Genomic DNA, 23,085 nt, shown 5'->3' on the forward strand with positions numbered 1-23,085 from the left:
TCGCATGGCCGAGGCTGATGGTTCGCAGAAGCCAGCGAGACGAGCTGGGTAGCGCTGACCAGGCGCTTAAGAACCGTACAAGCGGGACCAGTGGAACCACAGCCGTACCCGCAGTGGGGCAGCTAGGTGGAACACCGGGACCCAACTCGGGCGGCTTGTGAGCAGGCCGGAGTGTGGTGCGAGTGTGGGGTGCAGGGCTCACCTGGTTCCACGGGTTGGCAGAGGGTGCATGAGTTGGGCCTTTGTTGACGCTCTCGAACCACCCGCTGCTGCCATCTGGCGAAGGAGGAGGATGAGTGATGTACGGTGATTGGCCGTCCGCAACTCTCCATGCCCTCCTGGGATCCAGAGAGGGAGAAAACTACTCTCCTGTTGAGATTTCCAGATTCTCCGCCTGGCCCTCCTCCAGGGGAGGGAGAGGTGCCTTCACCATCCCCCAGAAAGCAGCTACCTCTCTCTGGGTCACCCGTCCCAGGGCCTCTTGCTCTTCTGCTCACCGCCAAGTTTGACGGGTGCCAGGACGGGAGGGGCAGCCTGCGTGCGCCCAGCTCCACGGCACCACTTGGAGGCTGCTGCAGATGTAACGCGTGAGCGGGGGCGGATGCAGGGGGCTGCCCTCGGTGATGAGCTAGCCTGGGCACAGCAGCCGGCGGGTGGGTGGAGATAGCAGCAGCTGCCTGCCGGGGCAGGATGTGTCGGATCATGTGTCTGCTTCTGGGCAGCCGAGACTTGCTGAGACTTGCTGGATATCGACTGCGTCGCCAAAGAGGCTGGTCTGGGACACAGGGGCATTGAGAAACCGGACCTTGTCAGTGTCCCTCATGTCTGGACCACTAATGTGGACATCGCACGACCCAGCGAACTCGCGGTGACCTTCGCCGCTCGAAGCGCAAGGTCAGTGGCGGTTCAGAGTTCTTCCAGAAGCGCTGGATCATGACCACCCTCGTGCAGGTCCTTCAGTGCCTTAGCCTGGTGCACCTGCAGTAACGCCATAGCGTGTAAGGCGGAAGCAGCTTCCACATAGGCACATAGGCACTGCCGGTCAGACCAGACAAGTGAAAGCATAGCTGCCACTACGGGATCTGACTCAGGCTTTGTCACCATCCCAGAGGAACGGTAGCACAGCTGAATCGTCATCCGACAGCTCTCCCTCCGATGCTGAGATCGACATCTGGTCAGGAGGAGTCCCACTGGATACTACTGGTACGCTCCTTGAAGAGGGCCCAGCGCGTTCCGTGGGTTGCTTCTGCCGGAAGTGGTTCTCGTTTGTCGGCCGCCAGAACGAGCCCCAGATCGCGGCCGCGGAACTCTGCCCCTCTGTAGGTAGCGGAGCCTGGTTTGCAGCTCCGAGATGGTCATATTCCCGCAGTGAGTACATGACTCATCCACGAAAGCCACCTCAGCGTGCTCGACGCCCAGACACATGATGTAGCGATCGTGACCATCACCCATTGCCAGGTAATGACCGCACCCAGAAACGCACGGGTGAAACGGCATCCTTATAAGATAGAAGATATCTCCTATAGAAGAGCGTTAAAAACTGCTAGATCTATTGTTTGTTAGAGTGTTTAATTTGTGTTTGGTGTTATTTATTTATTTTTTACATTTTTTATTTAACATATATAAGCTTTATTAAATGAACTATGATTTATAAGCTGTTTTCTTGTGGGGCCTATCAAATCAATGTAGATTGCCAAATGACCTAAATGATGCCTTCTGAAGGGACTGTTTATACTATTATCATTTTCAACAGATTTAAAAAAAATAAAAGAAATAAAATAGATATGGTCCTTGAATATGATTCGTTAAAAAAACTTGTGAAGCAGTTGTAAATTACTCAAGAAACACATACCTGTGACCTCATTACATCATTATTACTGCATCATTACTCTTGAGCATATTGGCAAATAAATGGAAAATGGTATCTCAATATATATATATTGTTAAAGATTGAAACGTTTGGGGATCATATTTAGTAAGAATAAGAGCAAAAATCATAAATAAACAAACAACAACAACAAGAAAAAAAGGGGAGACTAAATCCTACTGGGTACAGATTTGTCGAAGGCTGTCTTATATTTAATACAGGATTTCACATATCTTTTTGCAAAGACTTGGCAGGTTTTTATAATATATTAATATTTATACATAATATGAATTATATTTGATTTGTAAAATATATACATTTATGTTTGTGTATTATTCAACAGTCTTCATCTCCATTCTAAGTAGTGTCTGTAAACAGGGTGATGTAAATGAGAAAATGTGTGCTTTCATCGAGTGGTTTAGGATACATTTTTCAGTCATTAATAACTTTATTTCTGCTCTGTACCTCACACAAAAACTATTGTGTTCTGCCAGAGAAAACTGTGACTGCAACACATCATCATTTGGACTACTTTTGGTACTGGTTCTGACAAATTTGTGATTACACTTGTTTTTACATGTTTTTCTATTTTCTATAACTCTGCATATTTTTAAGAAATTGTGATAGTTAAGTTTAGAGGTAGGAGTGGGATTAGCAGCTCAACATATTTAAATGCAATATTGTTTTATTAAAATATAAATGTTATATAAAATGTAAATGACTATAAACTTTAATAAAAAACAATTATACCCAGATTTAGCTTTATACAGATAACCAAAACTAAATTAATCACCACACTGACCTTTAAATCAACTAATTTAACTTACAAAGCACATATAATGCAGCAGTTTCAAAAACCTACTTCACTAAAACTGAACTTCATAAACATAATTAAACATATATATTCAAAACCACACACTTTGCAAAGCATTTATCATGAACCTTGATGACTCTGTTCAGTACGCACAGTAAAAGAGAATATGTGGTTGAATACAGTCTGTCTGTCTTGACCAATATATGATACATATTTACAGCCCACAGAGTGAATGAAAATTATACACATAAACAAAACTATCAACATATTAACAGGTTTCAATGTAAAAAGGATCTTAGCCAAATAAAAATAAGGCCATGACAAGAACATAGAATGAAACACAAGGGTATCATACTTGTTTATTTCTTCTGTTAATTAATGTCTCCACTTTAAATTTAAAACTCAAACTAAGACTTTAGAACTGTATGTTAGCATTAGATATTGTGCTTTATCCTCCACAAAAATCATTTATAATCTTTAAAAATGTCCACAAGAGAGGATGCTGGCTCAAATATTTTAAAGGGTAAGATGTGTTTAACAGATATTTTAAACCAGCGGTAGAATAAAGCATAGATAAGAGGATTAAGACCGGAGTTAACATACAAAGTCCATAACAGAAATGTCACTGTGGCAGGAGATATAACTGTAGTACCTGTTGCTGACAATATATAGGGAATATAGCAAAGCAGATAAACTGTCACAATGATCCCTAATGTCAGTGCAGCTTTGCTCTCAGATTTCCTCCTCACTGATCCTTCTGTTACACATTTACCACTCTTCATCAGGGAGTTTATAACTTTCACTTGCTGATGTGCGACATAGAAAATCCTCAAATATAAAGTTGTAATCATGGTACAAGGTAACAAGAAGGAAAAAAAAAGGTCAGTTGATGTCCAAGAAAAACTTATTACTAAATAGCATTTTCCATAGCACATATTTGATCCTTGGGAAGCTGCAAAATGTCTGCCACTAACTAAATAGCCAATATTGTAGGTTGAAGAGAAAAACCAGCAGAGACAGATGCTTATTAAAGTTTTAGTCATCGTTATTTTCTGTGGGTACAATAAAGGGTGACACACAGCCACATAACGATCGACAGCAATTAAAACTAAATTACAAATAGATGTTGAGATGAGCAGTCCCATGATTATCATAAACACGTCACAGGAAGTGTCTCCAAAGTACCAACATGTCTCAATTAGCTTGATGGCATCCACAGGCATGACAATAAGCCCTACAATCATATCGGCCACAGCCAGAGAGAGAATGATCAAGTTGGTTGGAGTGTGAAGCTTCTTGAAATGAGAGATGGAGATGATCACCAGCAGGTTCAGAAACACAGTCCATGCTGACAGCAATGAAAAAAACACATACATGATATTGTATTCATAACTGGATCGCTTTCCCTTGATACATGATGAGTTGATGGCAGGAAAGCAGTATTGAGTTTCCTGATCCTCTGACCCATAGACCATGATTAGATTTCCTCCTGTTATGAGTTTGTTCTGCTCTTCTTACTGTCCTTTCATTTATACAGTGTCTAGGTCAGGTTGACCAACCCATCCACCGCCCACACTGATGCTGTATAATGATGTAACTTCTTTATTTTAATAATTCAAACATGGTAGTCAAATTGCTGGATACAAGAGCCAAAAATCAAGGTAAGAATCTAAATATTTTGCTTCAACATGATGCTAAGTCCATTGTAAGGTCCGATAAAATTTACCAGTAAAATTTAACTTAAAAAGTAGCACAGATACAGTAATAGTTCACCCAAAATCATACTTTTATACATAGATCAACTATTTTCTAAATATCTTCTATTGTACTGCACCAAAAAAAAAAAAAACAACAACATAAAAGTGAGTAAATGATGACAATGTTCTTTATTGGATGAAGTCTCACAATAGAGAAGTCTGTACTAATAAAATCTCTAAGGTTTGTTTGCATATTTCGTTAATGATGCGATGCAATTGCATTGTGAAAATTGTGTGATAAGGAATGATCCTCTGTGCTTCCACATCATTTCTCGCATGAGTTTCTGAACATCAAGTTTCACAACATACTGATTATTATGTCAAGTGTGAGCTCATGAATCTGCTTTTGACAATTGCAAAGAAGATTAACAGATTGTTAATTTGTATCCCCACCCTCAGACAGTAAAATGCAATTTCTTTTTTTTAACACAGATTTTAACATCACTTCCGATAGTTTAAATTTCATATCATGAGTGCAGCCCCCATGCAGCACCCGTACCGCTCGTTAGCATTTGTTAGCCAGTTAGCTTGTCATTCTCATTTCCAATTGAGTTTCAATTCATGTCTATAACCATTGTCTATTTTTATTTTGCCCTGTTTCTTTTCTCTCTCACACCATTTTTCATGATTTCATCACAGTTGTAAGTCAGTATCGTTCTTCAATCATGGTGAGTAATGGCTTCTTCTCCTGCTATTGTTGTTTGCACCGCCTGCCTGGCACATGTATAGTTTAGCTCTCTCTGTTGGTGACGAGCGACTCACATGTGATAAATGCAGGTAAATTGTTAGGCTGTCAGAGAAGGTTTTGGTATTATAGGTACACATCCAAAATTTGAGGACAGTAAGAATGTGGGGGCTGGATATACAGCTTTGGATGTGACTAGCTCAGCTTGATTACGGTTACAGAGCCTCTGAAGCAGGTTGATTGGTTGACTGTGAGACGGCATAGTTGTGGGTCAAAACATCACTCTTAAATGTGGTGGCTAAATTCATTAAGACTGTTTGACTTCACCAGTTGAAGATCACTAAAAATAAACATTAAAGAGGTGTTATAACTTGCAAGTATGATGTCAGATACAGTAATATCGTCACCTCCCTGCTTACCCTGGTAATGAGATACATAGCAGACTGTTGTAAAACAATGGCTGGATGTCTAAGTGGTGCCCGCAGAATAACATAGGTTTTTTGGACAATTGGATGAGTTTTTGGAGCAGACCTGACCTGTTGAAAAGAGATGATCTTCATCCCTCCTGGGGTGGTGCTGTAACGACAGGTAAATGAGGAGGAAGCAATTGCAGGCAATAAGATGATGTTTATTAGAAAGAGAGTCCAGAATGTTGGCAATGGCAAGGAAGGTCTACGGTGGCGTGATAAGAGCTGGATGGTGAAGTCGATGGTGCAGGTGAAGGAGGTCAATGGGTGAAACCAGGAACAGACCGGAACACTGACACGAGGACGACAACACGAATCCAATCCAGCACACGAACACGGAAGACGGTAATCCAACTAGGACACGGAGACATGAGAGAGGATCTGACAACAGAGAGAGAGCGAGGTGAGTATAAGTAGCTGAGGTGTGATGAAGATCAGCTGGAGCGAGACAATCAACACCCAGGTGATGACAATCAACTAAACGAGCACATGGGGACAACGTAAGTACAAAAACAATCACAAAACATGACACGGAGGAAACACTGGATTTCCTACCGTGACAGGTACCCTCTCCCCTAGGACGTCACCTGACGTTCCCAGCCTGCTTTACCTGTAGATTGTAATCATCTATAAGGTGGTGATCCAATATGTCCCGAGCAGGAACCCAGCTTCTCTCCTCCGGACCGTAACCCTCCCAATCCACCAAGTACTGAAAACCGCGTCCCCTCCGTCTAGAGTCCAGAATACGATTAACCGAATAGGTGGTTTCCCCATTAACGAGACGAGGCGGGGGGGGGAACCGGGGCAGGCGGATTAAGACGGGAAGAAATCACCGATTTAATTTTGGACACATGGAACACGGGATGAATCCTCCTGTACGCCGGAGGAAGGCTAAGACGCACGGTTACCGGATTAATAATCTTGGTAATAGAAAACGGGCCAATAAATTTGGGAGCAAGTTTGTTAGAAACGGAACGCATAGGAATATTCTGGGTAGAAAGCCACACTCTTTGACCGACGACGTAACGGGGAGGCTTCGACCGGTGGCGATCGGCCTTAGCCTTGGTGCGCGACCTAGCCTGGAGCAGAGCTCTGCGAGCTCTGGTCCAGGTGCGGTGACACCTCTGGACTAGTGCGTGTGCGGAGGGGACCGAAACCTCGGATTCCGTACTGACAAAATTAGGTGGTTGGTACCCTAAACTACACTTAAATGGAGACATGCCCGTAGATGACACTGGCAAAGAATTGTGTGCGTACTCCACAACTGAGAGTTGCTGACACCAGGACGAAGGATTACTGGAAGCCAAACATCGCAAAACCCTCTCGACATCCTGATTGGCTCGTTCGGTTTGACCATTGCTCTGGGGATGGAACCCGGAAGAAAGACTAACAGTCGCTCCTAACAATTTACAAAATTCTCGCCAAAATTTGGACACAAATTGGGGACCCCTGTCAGAAACCACGTCTGTCGGAAGGCCATGTATGCGGAAGACGTGGTCAATGACAGCTACCGCTGTTTCCTTGGCTGAAGGTAATTTGGGCAAGGGAATAAAATGAGTCGCCTTCGAGAACCGGTCCACTACGGTTAAAATCACCGTATTGCCTTTAGAGGGCGGGAGGGCGGTGATAAAATCTAGCGAAATGTGGGACCAGGGTCTTGAAGGGACAGACAGCGGTAAGAGTAACCCATCTGGAGGTCGATTGGAGGTCTTACCAATAGCGCAAACTGAACAAGCCAAGACGAAATCGTGGACGTCACGAGCCATACCAGGCCACCAAAATCGTTGCTTGACTAGAAATCTAGTTCTACTAACCCCTGGGTGACAAGCAACACTGGAACAATGACCCCACTGGAGAACGTCTGACCGTAACCCCTCCGGCACAAACAATCGGTTCGGTGGGCAACGAGCCGGGGGCGTTACCCCTTCTAAGGCGGTCAACACCTTCGATTCGACCTCCCATCTGAGCGCGGAGATAATGATGGTCCCCGGTAAAATGGGCTCGGGAGTAGCAGTACGATCGGAACGCTCAAAAAGACGGGATAAAGCATCGGGTTTGATGTTTTTGGAACCCGGCCGGTAAGAAAGTGTAAAATCGAAACGACCGAAAAACAATGCCCACCGAGCCTGCCTGGAGTTAAGTCTTTTGGCGGTTCTAATGTATTCGAGATTCTTATGGTCCGTCCATACAATGAAAGGTACACCCGACCCCTCAAGCCAGTGACGCCATTCTTCCAGTGCAAGTTTGACTGCCAACAACTCTCGATTGCCAATGTCATAATTAACTTCTGCAGGAGATAAACGGTGAGAATAATACGCGCACGGATGCACCTTTCCGTCTGAGGATGCGCGTTGGGATAACACTGCTCCTACCCCCACCTCTGACGCGTCGACCTCCACTATGAATTGACGTGAGCGATCAGGGGTGACGAGAATGGGAGCTGAAACAAAGCAGCTTTTCAGTTTGGCAAACGCAGCCTCAGCTGCGTCTGACCACCTGAACGTCAAACTAGGGGAGGTCAAGGCGGTCAGAGGAGCGGCTAGTTGGCTGAAATTGCGAATGAAACGCCGGTAAAAATTGGCGAACCCCAGAAATCTCTGCAGGGCCTTGCGAGACTCTGGGGATGGCCAATTTACCACAGCCTTAACCTTCTCAGGATCCATGCGAACACCCTCAGTCGAAATGATGTGTCCTAGAAAAGAAACAGACTGTGCATGAAAAACGCATTTCTCCGCCTTGACAAACAATCCATTCTCTAGCAACCGCAGAAGCACTCGTCGTACGTGTTGCACGTGTTCCTGGAGAGACGAAGAAAAAATCAATATGTCATCCAGGTAAACATATATGAACAGATCGACCATGTCTCGCAACACGTCATTAACGAGTGCTTGAAAGACTGCCGGCGAGTTGGTTAGCCCGAACGGCATCACGCAGTACTCAAAATGGCCTCTAGGGGTGTTAAAGGCAGTCTTCCACTCATCCCCCTCCCTGATGCGGACCAAATGATAAGCATTACGTAAGTCCAATTTAGTGAAAACGGACACTCCCTGCAACCTCTCAAAAGCTGAAGACATAAGTGGCAAAGGATAGGTATTCTTTACCGTTATGTTGTTCAGCCCTCGGTAGTCAATGCAAGGTCGCAAGGATCCGTCCTTCTTTCCCACAAAAAAGAACCCCGCCCCCGCTGGAGAAGAAGAAGGGCGGATAAACCCCGTTGCTAGAGAACTGGATATATATTTCTCCATGGCCGCCGTCTCTGGAATAGACAAAGAATATAACTTGCCCTTAGGCGGAGAAGTACCTGGCAATAACTCTATCGCACAGTCATAGGGACGATGAGGAGGAAGAGAATCAGCACGAGACTTACTGAACACCTCCTTCAGGTCGTGGTACTCCGCGGGCACGTTAGCCAAATCCACTGCTTCCCCCTGAAACACAGACTCAGAAACATTAACACCAGCAGACAAAAGACAAGACAAATGACATTCCTCGCTCCAGCTAACCACAGATCCAAGGCGCCAATTGATCCTGGGGTTGTGTTTCTGAAGCCAGGTGTGACCGAGAACGATGGGGGATTGAGGTGAGTCCGTGATGTAGAATGAGATCTCCTCAGTATGGTTGCCAGATGTGATGAGAGAAACAGGTAATGTGGTCTGTGTGATGACTGGTAATCTGTGTCCGTTGAGAGCAAAGGGTGCAATGGGGTGTTTGAGGGAGGTGAGAGGAATGTTAAGCTTACAAGCGAACTTGAAGTCCATGAAACTACCCTCTGCCCCAGAATCCAACAAAGCGTGATGATCGAGTGCGTGGGTGGACCACCGTAGACTCACCGGAAGGAGTGTCGATGTAGATGAGGTCTTCCTGGCAGAGATCCCACCCGATAGTAGCCTCTGTTTTACTATCGGGCTTGGTCTTTTACCGGACAACGCTGGATATGATGTTCTTGGCTGCCGCAGTATAAACATAGTCCCAGGGATCTCCGCCTGATCCTCTCCTCCCGGGAGAGCCGAGCTCGCCCCACCTGCATGGGTTCAAGATCTCCCGGTGGGCTGACCGCAACCTCTGAGCGCTGACACTGAGCCTCCGGTCTGTTCGCGAGAACTGCTCTCCCCCTCCGTCTGGCGGCTTGATCGAGTCGGTTGTCAACTCTGATGGTGAGATCAATCAGGCTATTGAGAGAAGTGGGGAGCTCGACGGCGCGGATCTCCTGTTGGATGCGGTCAGCCAGCCCATGCAGGAAGTGATCCCACTGCGCCTCTTCGTTCCACTTACACTCCGCCGCCAGGGTGCGGAACTCAATCGAGTAATCGGATACGGACCTGTCCTCTTGACGTAGGTCCGTGAGAAGTCTAGCCGCTTCCCTCCCGGCGACGGAGCGGTCGAAGACCCGTCTCATCTCCTCCGAAAGGGCGTGGAACGAGGCACAGCAGCTGTCTTGATTCTCCCACACCGCCGTCCCCCAGAGGGCAGCCCTTCCCGTCAGTAGTGACAAGACGAATGCCACCTTCATTTCCTCGGTGGAGAACGTGCGGGGCTGCATGGCGAAGTGCAGAGAACAATGAGACAGGAATGAACGACAAAACTCTGGCTCACCCGCATATTTCTCAGGGATGGGGAGGCGTGGTTCGGGCTGGGAAATACCCCCGGAGACGATCGGCGGTGTGGGTGGCGTGGGAGGCGCAGCGGGTGGCTGTTGTTGTTGGTGTTGAGTCTGGAGAGCGAGCTCGGACACCTTCGTCACCATTGCTTGGAAGGCTCGACCCATCTCATCTATCGCCTTGTCTTGGCGATCCATACGACCCACGGCTCTCTGCAGAAATTCCTCCAGATGAGATGGGGAGCGATCGCCTGCTGCTTCCATGATGGTCAGATCCTTCTGTAACGACAGGTAAATGAGGAGGAAGCAATTGCAGGCAATAAGATGATGTTTATTAGAAAGAGAGTCCAGAATGTTGGCAATGGCAAGGAAGGTCTACGGTGGCGTGATAAGAGCTGGATGGTGAAGTCGATGGTGCAGGTGAAGGAGGTCAATGGGTGAAACCAGGAACAGACCGGAACACTGACACGAGGACGACAACACGAATCCAATCCAGCACACGAACACGGAAGACGGTAATCCAACTAGGACACGGAGACATGAGAGAGGATCTGACAACAGAGAGAGAGCGAGGTGAGTATAAGTAGCTGAGGTGTGATGAAGATCAGCTGGAGCGAGACAATCAACACCCAGGTGATGACAATCAACTAAACGAGCACATGGGGACAACGTAAGTACAAAAACAATCACAAAACATGACACGGAGGAAACACTGGATTTCCTACCGTGACAGGTGCCTCTCATCTCTTTAGAAATATGGAACATATTCTTAAAATTTGAACTTGACTAACTGGGGCCCAGGTCAGGAAGCAGACAGACATGACAGAAATCAGTTAATTCTCTTTCACCTTGATCTCACACTGTAGAAACTGTCTGTTCCCTGAACTAGAAAAAAAAATCCAAACAAATTTAAGAGTGACAATTTAATTGATGTTCAATAAATAAAAATATATATAGCTGTAATAAGGATAAACAAATCATAACGCTTGGCTTATTGAATAGCCTTTCCACAAAAGCACTTTTTGTAAATTATATGATCACTGATCATAACCTAGATGTGCTCTGTTTGACAGAAATGTGGCTAAAACATGATGATTACATTATTTTAAATGAGTCTACCCCCTAAGATTACTTTTATGGACACGAGCCACATCCAAAAGGTAAAGGTGGTGTTGCTAAAATATATTACAAAGGTTTGAGTATTTTTCACAGGGTGAGCTTTGAGTATAACTCGTTTGATGTAATTGGGCTTCATATAACATTATCCAGTGTTCATAATTAATCTCCTGTGATGTTTGTACTGGCTACTGTATATAGGCCACAAGAACACTATACAGAATTGATTAAATCATTTGTTGGCTGCAGATACAGTTTTAATCATTGGTGATTTTAATATCCATGTTGATAATGAAAAAGATGCATTGGAATCAGCATTCATAGACATTTTGAATGCTATTTTGGTAAGACAACATGAGTTAGGACCTACTCATTGTCTAAATACTGCTCTAAATTTAATACTGTCACATTGAATTGATGTTGATGGTGTTGAAATTATGCAGCCAAGCAATGATATCTGAGTTCATTAACTAGTCTTGTGAAAAGTTCATATAGCTAAAAAATTTAATTTTAACCACAAAAGACTGTTCTGATTTATCTCAAATGTAACCCTTGTTCCTTTAAGAAACAAGACACTGCAGCGAATGCTTTGGGGAATGCCTTTGGCGAGGCCGACTCTGAATATCATGTGCAATCTGTGCAATGGAAGGACGTGGTGATGTAACAACCAGGAAGCTATAAAAGCACATTCCACGCTGCTGGCTTCAGGTTTGAGTAGGGAAATACAACTTTTTGTCTTACCTAATTTAATGAGCCGTAGTCTCTCTTCCTTGTACCTGACTGCCTGTGATGCATTACAATCCTCCGACAAGAAAGTTATCCATGTTATTCCTCACGTTTTTCCAAGTCCAAGCTTAATTCACTCATTATTTCAGCTTCAAAAGTCCACTTGATGTCATGGTGACGGATGACAAATGCAACTGTGCACATGTACATTCTGAATTGAGTTAACTCGCATAATAACTTAGACTGTTTGCCCTTTTGAACTATAATAACAATTGCTCCTTCAGTGCCATGGCCGCTGACGTTATTTATTTGCTATCACCTCTGTGCTCTCTGATCTGCGTCAAGTCTGAATCTGAAAAACTTAAAGATTAAACGGTTAATTTATATTATTATAAAAATGGGAGAAAATGTAAAGCTTGGTTTGGCGGTCAAAGTCATTGTGTCCCTTACTGGCTGCCATAGAAACATGACACGCGCTTGAGACTGCACATGCGTGCTAGCTGCATCAACCTAAAATATGCTTTTTGACACAATTTGAGCCTCAAAGAAAACATTTATGTGACAGTTCACCTCAGATTTTGTTGCTGATTTGAAATATATTAAATATGAGTGTGTCAAGTCTGCAAGCATTATTACCGTCAATGCACTTGCATTAACTCTGTGCGCTCTGTTTCTAATGGCAGAAAAAGAGAGAGAGATCACTTTTTTTGGCACATACTTTTCTTTTCCCAATTTTACAAGTTGCAAGTTGCAAAAAGCACAAGCAGTTTCTGATCACGGCCAGTTGTTCTCCAAGTCCGATGACTCCGAACGCATGGGTATTACACACAATGTTTAACAGACCCTGGACCCGAAGTAATAGATTCAGACCCGACCCGGTCCCGGCTGATCATTTAAAATATAGACCTGACCTGGGGAGCGTTTTCTAAAACCATAGTTGCTAACTAAGTTAGCAACTTTGTTGGTTGCAATATAACTTACAATTGCCAACCAACTAAGTTGCTCACAGGTTAGAAACTATGCTTTTGGGAAACGCAACCCTGTACGGGTCCCAGGTCGAGTCCAGGGTCAAAGGGTCTCGGGTGCACTGTGAAGATATCTAGCATCCAGTCCCAGAGGAGCTGGATGAACTAGGGAGAACCAGAGGGGACCTTGCAATGTCTCAAGTCGCAAATAAGTCCAAAAAGCCTCCATATCCGCTTCACCACCTTTGGGTGAAGCCTCAATTCCCCAGATATCTGCCACTGTTTTGACAGTATGTCTGCTCCCACACTCAATCTCCCAGTAATATACACTGCTCTGAATGAGATGAGTTTGTCCTGGGACCACAAAAGGATCTGGTGTGCCAGTTTATACAAAGGGTGCGAACGCAGACCTCTATGGTGATTGATATAAGAAACCACCGATGTGTTGTCACACATGGTTACCTCTCAGGTCTGGGAGGAAATATTTCAATACTCGATACACAGCTAGCATCTCTAGACAATGATATGCCATGTCAGATGGCGACCACTCCACAGACCATGAGCAGGGTGGCACTCATGACCAGACCCCAACTGGTGAGGAACGCGTCTTTCACAAGTGTTACATGGCGACAAAGAGCTCCCAGCACTGGGCCCTGATTCAAGAACAAAGGTTCCTTCAACATGTCTAAGGCACGAAGGCATCACCATTCGAAGTGCATTCCCCCTCGGGGAAAATCCATTGGTCTTGAGCCACCACTGTAGGGGTCCCATGTACAGCAGGCCAAAAGTTATCATGTTGGACGCAGCTGCCATCCGACCTAACAATCTCTGAAACTGTTTGACAGTGAGTGAATGGCCTTCTTTGACTGTCTTGATTGATGTGAGGATCGACTCAATAAGAGGAGAAGACAGACATCCCTGCATCGTGGGTGAATCCCACACTATGTCTAGATCGGTGGTTCCCCTTACTGGAGAAAGTACACTCTTTCTGGCGTTCAGTCCCAAACCCAGCTCCCCCATGTGAGTGAGAATAACATCTCGATGTCTAACCGCCATTTTCTCTGATTGACCTAAAATCAACCAATCATCTATATATAAAACCGATTCCAAAAAAGTTGGAACACTGTAAAAATTATGAGCAAAAAAAGGAATGGAATAATTTACAAATCTTATAAACTTATATTTTATTCACATTAGAATATAGATAACATATCTAATGTTGAAATTGAGAGATTTCGAAATGTCATGCCAAATTTTTGGCTCATTTTGGATTTCATGAGAGCAACACATTCCAAAAAAGTTGGTACAGGTCAGAGATGGGACCAAGTCACACATGTGCAAGTCTCAAGTAAGTCTCAAGTCTTAACCTTCAAGTCTCAAGTAAGTCCCAAGTATTTTTTTCTTGGGCAAGTCAAGTCAAGTCACAAGCTATGTCAAGTCAAGTCAAGTCAAGTCCTGTAGTAGGTCAAGTCAAGTCCAAGTCAAGTCACCTTATTGTAATTTTACCTGCAGAGTCTGATCTTAATAAAGTTAAAAAAACAAGTTATAAGTAACTGTCAGTAAATTAAAATAATTTGGATTTGCATTGTAAATACTCATGTTCAGTAAAATACATCATGGAATCAAACAAAATTGTAACTTCATAAAATTATTTATTTTTCACTTCTGCCAACAGTGTTTGAAATGTTTTACATTTTCAACATTGAATCCATAAAACAAATAACAGTTAAACATCCAACAGACTCCTCTCTGAACACCTGTCTCTCTCTCAAACACAGTTTACATACAACATTAAACTTTGTTACATTTCTCCTCTCTCTCACACGCACACACACACACACACACACACACTCTCTCTCTCAAAATATAATCATTACCTCTATTACAAGGTATTGCACTTGCAAAATATAAGATTCGAGAGAGTCTTGTCTGCAAGCCAAGCATGATGTGCCCTATCCCACCATGGGGTGAGCTCGCGCAAAACAAAACACATCTTCAGCACAGCGACTCATTTGCACGTCTCTGATTGGCCAATGCATTCAACAGACATGTCTGTGATTGGCTACAATGCTCAACGCTGCAAAAGCACGTCGTGAGTACCTTTTAATGCAAAGGGAATATATATATATATATATATATATATATGTATATATAACCGTAATATGCACTTCTCATGATTAGGTAATCGCGGCAGCTGTAGTCTTATCCCCCTTAGCCCAGCCCTAGCGCTTTTTTGGAACGTGTTTTTTTGACGGCCTGCTAGCGGATCGTTAGGGGGCGTTAACATCTGCACATATTTCCAATGTAGGCGCGCTCATAATGGAAGCAACGCAGTCGCTATGCGGGCATGGTGCGACACGCTCGTTTTTTCCAGGCGCGTCCGCACCGCATCGAGTTAAAAACATCTAAACTTTTCAGAATGCCCAAACAATCAGCTCCATCCTTTCCCGTAACAACAGGAAAGTAAGTAACGGCTTAAGCCCCCTTAGCCCAGCCCTAGCGTTTTTTTGGAATGCGTTTTTTTGACGGCCTGCTAGCGGACCGTTAGGGGGCGTTCACATATGCACATATTTCCAATGTAGGCGCGCGGTATGCGTGCTCATAATGGAAGCAATGCAGTCGCGACCGGACGCGGTGCGACGCGCTCGTTTTTTCCAGGCGCGTCTGAAACGCATCGAGTTAAAAACATCTCAACTTTTCAGAATGCCCAAACAATCAGCTCCATCCTTTCCCATAACAACGTTGAAAGCTCAGCCAAGATGAAGGAAGGGGGGGGGGGGGGGGTTGCTAAGGGGATCTTGTGCTTTGAAAAATAAAAATAAATACAGAATTCATATTTTCTAATTATTAATTAAAAATAATTAATTCTAAACTTACTCATTATATCCACAAAAATTATAAGATAGGACAAATAAAATTAGAAAATATGAATTCTGTATTTATTTATTTTCACGCTTCTTGCGCACACTAGTTCTGATCGTACGTATAGTAACTCGGAAACTACGCAAGAATTGTAGTATGTTTGCGTAAAGGAAACAGGCATTCCGAGGGGAACAGAATCGACTGCTACACCGCATCTGCTGGTAGGTGCCCCCCCACGCACAAAAGTGAAACTCGGCCTATGCTGCAAATCCATTTATCCTTTGCTGAAATTTCCGCGTCTTTCATGAAGAAAGTGCGTCACGGTTGCTTAGCAATGGCAGACGCCTCCGGGGCGCAACTGCCCGAGCGCTTTGGAAAGAAGGAGAAAGCAGCGCACCCAGCGTTTTCCACGCTTCTTTAGGGGCGAATTATTGAAGACAAAAACGATGACCGTCTCTAACCCTCAGGCTGACATGTTGATGTGATGTGATATCTGATCTAAGTGGGCGTGGTGTGCGTAAGGTAGAGAGGGCATGACTGATGATAGTGTCCTTATCCAGTCATGGCAACGCTATTCTCAGCCTGTGCTCCAGCTGAGTAATCAACTTTATTTAAAAAAAAATAATTTATATAGTTTATATTCAAACTGAAAACATGATGTGATTAACACTCAAGTCATTCAAGTCATCGTCTCTCAAGTCAAGTCAAGTCCCGAGTCTTTAACTTCCAAGTCCAAGTCAAGTCTCAAGTCATAAAAATAGCGACTCGAGTCAACTCGAGTCCAAGTCACCAAGTCACAAGTCCCCATGTCTGGTACAGGTAACAATAAGAGGCCAGAAAAGTTAAATGTACATATAAGGAACAGCTGGAGGATCAATTTGCAACTTAATAGGTCAATTGGCAACATGATTGGGTATAAAAAGAGCCTCTCAGTGTGGCAGTGTCTGTCAGAAGTCAAGATGGGCAGAGAATCACCAATTCCCCCAAAGCTGCGGCGAAAAATAGTGGAGCAATATCAGAAAGGAGTTTCTCAAAGAAAAATGTAAGTGTTTGAAGTTATCATCATCTACAGTACATAATATCATACAAAGATTCAGAGAATCTGGTACAATCTCTGTGCGTAAGTGTCAAGGCCGGAAAACCATACTGGATGCCCATGATCTTCGGGCCCTTAGACGGCACTGCATCACATGCTACTGTAATGGAAATCACAACATGGGCTCAGGAATACTTAGAGAAAACATGGTCGTGAACACAATTCACTGTGCCATTCGCCGTTGCCAGCTAAAACTCTATAGGTCAAAAAAGAAGCCATATCTAAACATGGTCCAGGAGTGCAGGCATTTTCTCTGGGCCAAGGTTAATTTAAAATGGTAAACTGTTCTGTGGTCAGACAAATCAAAATGTTAAGTTCTTTTTTTTTCTTTTTTTTTTTCGACGAAAACCTTGGGCCAAAGCGAGCCAGCTGGGGCTAGAGGACTGGTTATGATCAAAGGTGGAGTTTCTTCGCGTCTAGAGAGCGTCAGCACCGTGGATCATTTCAAAAAGCAAACATAACACCAGCATTAAAAACTTTTTAAATAAGTTGAGCTCAAAACTCACTTTCATTCAGTAGCAAGTGTTGGAAATAACTTGTTCCGATGTGGATTATATTCACCATACAAGGCAGAAATATTTATAACCGATGCAAAAGACTATGCACGCTAGTCATTAACATTACCATAGTAAACATGGTAAATTTGACAGCTGGAGAAATCTTTCATAAGTCTCGTCCCATTTAGTTTTTGTTTGGGAGCTTTTATAAAAATATAGAAATTATCATTCTTTCTAAATGTGATGTGTATAGGCTACTGTGACTTCAAATAAACATAAACAGACTCGACTGAATAGCAGACTATGTTCATAATGTTCTATTTCTGTGTGACTAATTTTCAATCCTGATAAATTAATTCATTATGATCCATCACCGTATTACAGTAAAACATAGATGCTTTTGGATTAAAATATTAAACAAAGCATACAAACAAACTGCTGCTTTTATCGTGTTTGTTTTTTGATCGCACTATTTCCAGTGACTTATTTCTCATTCGTTTACTGATACCTTCTCTTTGTTGTTGAAATGAAGTGGTTGCGTGACGTTGTTCCTGAGAGGTATAAAAAGGACAGGCTTTAGTGAAGAGCAGCGGAGCTTCAGGCTCGACTGTGAAAATGCAGCACTAGTCTGGCCTCGGTGCTACAGGCCCGAGGCTATTAGCCCAGCCCGTGTCCATTTTAAGCCCTGGGTCGCACTGGCCCGACAGTAGAAATGCAGTCATGGCCTTTCCCAACTTTTTTGAGATGTGTTGATGACATGAAATTTAAAATCAACTTATTTTTCTTTAAAAATTATAGATTTTCTCAGTTTGATATGTCATCTATGTTGTATTCTGAATAAAATATAGAAATTTGAAACTCCCATATCATTGCATTCTGTTTTCATTCACAATTTGTACAGCGTCCCAACTTTTTTGAAATCGGGTTTGTAATTGAGAATGCGGATGCCCTGCATACGCAGAGGAACCAGAGCCACATCTACACATTTCGTAAACGTGCGGAATGTGAGTGCAGGGCCGAAGGGAAGTATTCGATATTGGTAAGCTCCGCCCCCGAAAGTAAACCTCAGAAACTTCCTGTGTTGTGGAAGGATGGAGACATGAATGTATGCATCTTTGAGATCTATCATGACAAACCAATCCCCTGATCTTATTTAATAACTGAGCGGATCAGCAGACATATATCTCAGTTTGGACGCAACACCCCCTCCTTCTTTTGAACTATGATATACCAGCTCTAAAACCTGGATTCTTGAAGAGGGACCAGCTCTATGGCCTCCTTCCTTAATAGGGTATTCACTTCTTGTTTCATAACCAGAGCCTGCTGGGGGCCGACTAGTGTTGGGATAACTCCATTGAATCTCGGCAGATGAGAGCCGAACTGAATGCAGAAGCCTTTTTCTACTGTGCGCAGGACCCATTGAGATAAATTTGGCAGTAGTTTCCACGCTAAATAAATCTACTAAGGGAATAAGTGACCTCTGGTGTAAGAGGAGCCCGAAGTGGTAGCAAGCCTCTCAGCTCTACTACGCTCACGGGCAGAAATAACTGAGATCAGCATCGCTGGAAGGCGTTGTGCCCAGAAACTCTGGCAGGGTTGGCAGACTGACCTCCCAAGGGCACTAAGGTGAGACGGGTAACATATAATGAGGTGGACCCCGCTCTACCCCAGTAGGGGACACCCTCTTCAGTCATGACCGAAACGTGTCAGGACTTATTGGGCAAGGACTTCCCCGCTTAAAGTATGGCCCCCAGTATTGCTTCAGGCTCTGGTTTCGAAACGGGGTGCGTGGGCAGTAATGCTCTGTTTGTACTTGGAGGGGCCTGCTCCCACCCAGCAGCCCTTCCAGTACATCTAACTCCTCACAGTCAGATAAATAAATAATTTAATTCCTCAGAATTAAATGCAGCTAAACTACCAGACACTTAAACATGGTCTGGCATGGAAAGATTCATAAAAAAAATTATAATTATATAATCATTTTTTATGGCAAAATTATATATCTAACTTCTCATAGTCAGATAAATGCCTCATTATTAAATGGAGTTTAAACAATCAGAAAAAAGACTCGCATTAAAACTGAAAAAGATGTAATACATGCATTGCTTCGGCAGTGCACGAGCCGCTTAGTCACACAAACAAATATTATTCTCCTCTAAAATTAAATAGCTGCAGCAGCGAGTTCACAATCAGAGGAGGAAGAACTGCAACGCCGCCACAGAGAAATCTGTGACTGCAACACATCATCAGATGGACTACTTTTGGTACTGTTTCTGACAAATTTGTGATTACACTTGTCTGTTATGTTTTTTCTATATAACTGTACATATTTTTTTTAAGAAATTGTGATAGGTAACTTTAGAGATAGGAGTGGGATTAGCAGCTCAACATAAAGTTTTAATGCTATATTGTTTTATTCAAATACAAAATTTATATAAAATGTGATTATAAACTTCAATAAAAAACAATTATACCCAAATTTAACTTTATACAGATAAGCAAAACTAAATGAATCACCAAACTGACCTTTAAATTAACTAATTTAACTTACAAAGCACATATAATGCAGCAGTGTCAAAACCTACTTGAATAAAACTGAACTTCATAAACATAATCAAACATATATATATATATATATTAAAAACGACACACTCTGCAAAGCATTTATTATGAAACTTGATGACTCTGTTCTGTAGGCACAGTAAAAGATAATATGTGGTCACATGGTTGAATAGTGTGTCTGTCTTGACCAATATACTGTATGATACATATTTACAGCCCACAGAGTGAATGAACATTATACACATAAACAAAACTATCAAAATATTAACATGTTTCAGTGTTAAAAATAATCTTAGCCAAATACAAATAAGGCCATAACAAGAACATAGAATGAAACACAAGGGTATCATACTTTTTTCCCCTTCTGTTAATGAATGTCTCCACTTAAAATGTAAAACTCAAACTAAGACTTTAAAACTGTTTGTTAGCATTAACAATTTTGCTTTACCCTCCACAAAAATAATTAATAATCTTTAAAAATGTCCACAAGAGAAGATCCTGGCTCGAATATTTTAAATTTTAAAATGTGTTTAACTGATATTTTAAACCAGCGGTAGAATAAAGCATAGATAAGAGGATTTAGACCGGAGTTAACATACAAAGTCCACAATAGAAATGTCACTGTGGCAGGAGATATAACTGTAGAACATGTTGCAGACACTATATAGGGAATATAGCAAAGCAGATAAACTGTGACAATGATTCCTAATGTCAGTGCAGCTTTGCTCTCAGATATCCTTCTCACTGATCCTTCTGTTACACATTTACCACTCTTCATCAGGGAGTTTATAACTTTCACTTGCTGATGTGCGACATAGAAAATCCTCAAATATAAAGTAATAATCATGGTACAAGGTAACAAGAAGGAAAAAAAAAGGTCAGTTGATGTCCAAGATAAACTTATCACTAAATAGCATTTTCCATAACACCCATCTGATCTTTGGGAAGCTGCAAAATATCTGCCACTAACTAAAAAGCCAATATTGTATGTTGAAGAGAAAAACCAGCAGAGACAGATGCTTATTAAAGTTTTAGTCATTGTTATTTTCTTTGGGTACAATAAAGGGTGACACACAGCCACATAACGGTCGACAGCAATTAAAACTAAATTACAAAGAGATGTTGAGATGAGCAGTCCCATGATTACCATAAACACATCACAGAAAGTGTCTCCAAAGTACCAACATGTCTCAGTTAGTTTGATGGCATCCACAGGCATGACAATAAGCCCTATAAGCATATCGGCCACAGCCAAAGAGAGAATGATCAGGTTGGTTGGAGTGTGAAGCTTCTTGAAGTGAGAGATGGAGATGATCACCAGCAGGTTCAGAAACACAGTCCATGCTGACAGCAATGAAAAAAACACATACATGATATTGTATTCATAACTAGAGCGCTTTCCCTTGATACATGATGAGTTGATGGCAGGAAAGCAATATTGTGTTTCATAAACCATGAGTAAATTGACTCCTGTGAGGAGTTTGTTCTGTTCTTCTTACTGTCCTTTAATTTATACAGTGTCTAGATCAGATTGACCAACCCATCCACCGCCTACACTGATGCTGTAATTATTTTAATAATTCCAAACTTGGTAGTCAAATTGCTGTGCAGAAGAGCCAAAAATCAAGATATGGATCTAAATATTTTGCTTTTACATGATGCTATATCCACAGTAATGTCCAACAACATTGACCAACAAAATAAAACTTAAAAAGGAGCAAAGATACAGTTATAGTTCACCCAGAATGGAAAATTATCATCATACTTTTATAAATAGATCAACTATTTTCTAAATATCTTCTGTTGTACTGCACCAAAAAAGAAACAACATGAAACAACATAAAAGTGAGTAATTGATATAATTGATATCCAATATTCTTTATTGGATGGACTTTTCATTTAAAGCTCACTGTAAAAATGGATCTCAAAAGAGAAGTTTGTACTAATAAAATCTCTAAGATTTGTTTGCAGATTTCTTTAATGATGTAAGTGCATTGTGAAAATCATGTGATAAGTGATGATCCTCTGTGGTTCCACATCACTTCTCACATGAGTTTCTGAACATCAAGTTACACAACAAACTGATGTTTATGTCAAGTGTGAGCTCATGAATCGGCGTTTGACAACTGGAAAGAACGGATGGTTAATATTGTATAAAGATCCATCTTTGTACTGTGCATAATGTGTATAACTCAGGATGTATCTATTTTTGAATACATTTTTTTTGAAACACAGGTAATATCACTTAACACCGTTATATTAGTGGTGCTTGCCGGAGGATCTATGACTTCTGGAAGCTCCTCTTTTAACTGCTTAGATGGTAGAGGGTCTAACATACATGTTGTTGGTTTAGATGTTCTCTTTCTCCTATAGTAGAGAATGAGTGGACCAGTTCCTCAGGAGGTCTATAGTGCATTGTATGATGTGATACTGTAGCTGACGGCTGAATGGTCACAATTTTATCTCTAATAGTATCGATTTTAGAAGTAATTCATAAAGTCATTACTGCTGTGATATTGGGAAATGTCAACACTTGTTCAGGCTTTATTTTTCGTTAATTTAGCCACTGTATTGAATAAATACCTGGGGTTATGTTTGTTTTCATCTAAAAGAGAAGAAAAGTAATCGGATCTAGCAGTTTTTAATGCTTTTCTGTAGGATAGGATACTTTCCCGCCAAGCAATACAAAATACCTATTTTTTGTTTTGTTTTCCTCCAGCTGAGCTCCATTTTCCGGGATGCTCTCTTTAGGGTGCGAGTATGCTCATTATACCATGGTGTCAGACTGGTTTCCTTAACATTCCTTAAGCGTAAAGGAGCAGCTGTATTTAAAATGCTAGAAAAGAGAGAGTCCATAGTTTTTGTTACATCATCAAGTTGTTCTGAGGTTTCGGATTATGCTAAGGAATTTGGATACATCAGGAAGATAACTTAAAAAGCAGTCTTTTGTGATAGAAGTGATGGTTCTACCATACTTGTAACAAAAGTAGAATTAAAAATGTTCGCTATATGTAGTTTGCACAAAACTAAATAATGATCTGATATATCATCACTTGGCTGCATAATTTCAACAC

At 42.3% G+C, this 23,085-nt stretch overlaps 1 protein-coding gene and 1 pseudogene across 1 annotated transcript; both read right to left on the bottom strand.

The window, feature by feature from the left end:
* Positions 1-3,145: 3,145 nt before the first annotated feature.
* Positions 3,146-4,210, bottom strand: LOC128020619 (trace amine-associated receptor 13c-like; annotated as a pseudogene).
* A 16,264-nt stretch (positions 4,211-20,474) lies between these two features.
* On the bottom strand, positions 20,475-21,467 carry LOC128020620 (trace amine-associated receptor 13c-like). Its single transcript, XM_052607236.1, has one exon. The coding sequence runs from the start codon at positions 21,465-21,467 to the stop codon at positions 20,475-20,477; it is 993 nt and encodes a 330-aa protein (XP_052463196.1).
* Positions 21,468-23,085: the final 1,618 nt, after the last annotated feature.

This window comes from Carassius gibelio, chromosome A10 (assembly GCF_023724105.1).
Source record: "Carassius gibelio isolate Cgi1373 ecotype wild population from Czech Republic chromosome A10, carGib1.2-hapl.c, whole genome shotgun sequence".
Lineage (NCBI taxonomy): Eukaryota > Metazoa > Chordata > Actinopteri > Cypriniformes > Cyprinidae > Carassius > Carassius gibelio.